This window comes from Lipotes vexillifer, unplaced genomic scaffold (assembly GCF_000442215.2).
Source record: "Lipotes vexillifer unplaced genomic scaffold, Lipotes_vexillifer_v1.1 scaffold395, whole genome shotgun sequence".
In the NCBI taxonomy this organism is placed as follows: Eukaryota; Metazoa; Chordata; class Mammalia; order Artiodactyla; family Lipotidae; genus Lipotes; species Lipotes vexillifer.
Window position 1 is genome coordinate 3,456,313 of NW_006797390.1, and position 2,572 is coordinate 3,458,884.

Below are 2,572 nucleotides of genomic sequence, written 5' to 3' on the forward strand. Positions count from 1 at the left end.
GCCCCTGGCAGCCGTGGTCTACTCTTCGGTCCGCGTCTTCTGCACCCTGGCGCGGCCCGACGCCACGCGGAGCCAGCGGCGGCGGAAGACGGTGCGCCTCCTGCTGGCCAGCCTGGTCATCTTCCTGCTGTGCTTCGTGCCCTACAACGCCACGCTGGCCGTGTACGGGCTGCTGCGCGGCCACGTGGTGCTGGCCAGCCCGGCGGCGCGCAACCAGGTGCGCGGGGTGCTGATGGTCATGGTGCTGCTGGCCGGCGCCAACTGCGTGCTCGACCCGCTGGTGTACTATTTCAGCGCCGAGGGTTTCCGCAACACCCTGCGCAGCCTGAGCTCTCCGCTCCGGGCCAGGACCTCGGCCACCAACGGGGCTCGGGGCGCACTCGCCGAACCGCCCGCTGAGACCTCCCACGCCACCGTGCCGGCCGCCGCCAGCCAGGGGCTGCTCCGGCCCTCCGACCCCCGGGGCTCCTTCACCCGGTGCCCCGAGGACTCGTCCCTCTGAACGCACGTCGTGCCAGAGCGCGGTCCCCTCACCCCACCCCCGCGCCTCTCGCACTCGCAGACACGCAGGGTGTGCACAGGAGGGCGGTGGGTTGGGCGCTTGGACTTCTGAGCGGCAGCTCCAGCTCACAGATGCAGAAGGGAACAAAGTGTGGGGGGCAGGGGCCCGGGGAAGGAAGAGCGCGGCTGCAAATGTCTTTAACTAGGTGGTGATGGCGAGCGCAGAAGGACCTCTTCCTTAGTACCTAGGAAGTGCTGCCGTGAGCCTGCCCGTGCAGAGGCGGGAGACTGGATGAAATGCCCCCTTGGCGGGGCATGAAACACGGCCCGGCCCGTAGCTGGTAGCTGGAGCAGAAGGTGGGTGTCCTGCGTTCAGACCGACCACAGAGGTCTTCGGGCCATGGACGCCACCCACTCCCCTTTCCACCTGGGCTCTGCCTGCCCAGCACTGAGGCGTAATGCAAAAGCGTACTGGATGCCGGCTGAATTGGTTTCCTTCTTGTCTAGTGACTTTTAACAACTTAGATCTGACGCCCAGCGTGGGCGGGTGGGGGCAGAGGGGGTTTTCCTCCGAGTTCCTGGTCACTGTTCCCCTTTCTAGGTCCTGCCTTCCCCTTCCACCTCACCCACCCTTTCAAAAGCTCCTCCACTCTAGATCCTGAATCCACCACCACCACCACCACCACCGTGTGTGTGTCTCTGCTGCTTCGTCTAGAATAAGGAGAACGTTCTCTGTACTAAAGTAACAGTTCTCCAATTTTGGGGTCTCAGACCGTTTTACACTCTTAAAAGTGGAGAATTCCAAAGAGAGTTTGCTTATACTTTGCTCTTTTGATACATGACCATATTAGAAATCAAAAATAGTAAGATTTTTAGAACAGAAATACCCAAGCACACATTCCAATAGCTATGAGAGCAAGTGTCATCACACTTCATGAAGCCTCTGGAAAACTCCACCGTCTACCCGTGAGACAATGAGTGAAAAGGACGAAAGACATCTTAATAGTAGTAGTATGAAAACGGGTTTGTTCTCGTGGACTTCCTCAAAGAATCCATCCCCAGATCACACTTGGAGAGCCATACCTGTACTGAACTTTTAGAGTCATGTGTAAAGTCTTCCCAGGCCGTTATGTACATTGTTTTTATCGCTGCAAGGAGAGGACAATGTTCAGCAAATCAATTGCTAATTGTAGTCCGTAAGGCTTGGGGTTTTCGGGGTGGGGGGGGGTAGGAGTTGCACACCCAGTGAACACTACCTGGGGCTTCCTGGAGCTGCAGCGGGAGGTGGGGCTGGAACTAGTTGCACAAATACTCAGGAGGAGGTGGAGGACTTCTCTGGGCAGGGAGAAGGGAACTGTGCCAGAGCCAGGCAAGAAGTTTATGGGAAAGTAAGAGTGCGATGGACGGGAGGACAGGAGTAAGCTGACTGCTCTTGGCAAGCTGGAGGTAAGGAAATGGAAGTCTGGTTTACAGGCCACCTACTGTTTTCCCTCTTTAGCGGAGTCAGGGCTGGGAGGAATGGCGGAGTTGGCACTATGACATCTTGAGACCCTGACATTAGTGAGATTCGTGAGGGAGTTGGTGCCATGCACACGTCCTGCATGCATTTCTGTCCCTATGTCTCTCAATGCTGTATCTTTCTGTGTATGTGAGTGTGTGTGTGTGTGACAGTGTCAGAGTTTTCCCGGGTGTGTCTCTGTGTGTTTAGTTCGGACTAAGCCTTTTGTGTGTCTTTACATGATCGCTCCAGATGGTGATTTACAAGGGTAAAATGACCCCTGGTGGCCAAACCGGAGAACTGACCCAGATTCCTCAGTGATAGCCGTGAAGTCGGGCTTTCCTCCATCTGGCGGGTTAGAGCCCTCACCTCCTGCTGCTCTAGAGGGGGCTTAATGGTTAGCACCTGCTCCATCTTGCTCAATCCTTAGGGTTCAGGACCCATGCCCTTCCAGCCCTGGGAGCACCAAACGTCATCACCGTCCAAAGTCTCAGGACTTTGCCCTATCCAAACTGAACAGAATATAATTTTTAAAAATTACTTGACTATTTTTTTTTTTTTTTTTTTTTTTTT

At 55.7% G+C, this 2,572-nt stretch overlaps 1 protein-coding gene across 1 annotated transcript in view; it reads left to right on the forward strand.

The window, feature by feature from the left end:
* Positions 1–502, forward strand: part of LPAR5 (lysophosphatidic acid receptor 5) — a 1,166-nt gene extending 664 nt beyond the window's left edge. The window contains exon 2 of the mRNA XM_007469422.1: positions 1–502. This exon is cut by the window's left edge and continues 5 nt beyond it. Coding sequence (XP_007469484.1) covers positions 1–502 — 502 coding nt within the window.
* The last annotated feature ends 2,070 nt before the right edge of the window (positions 503–2,572 follow it).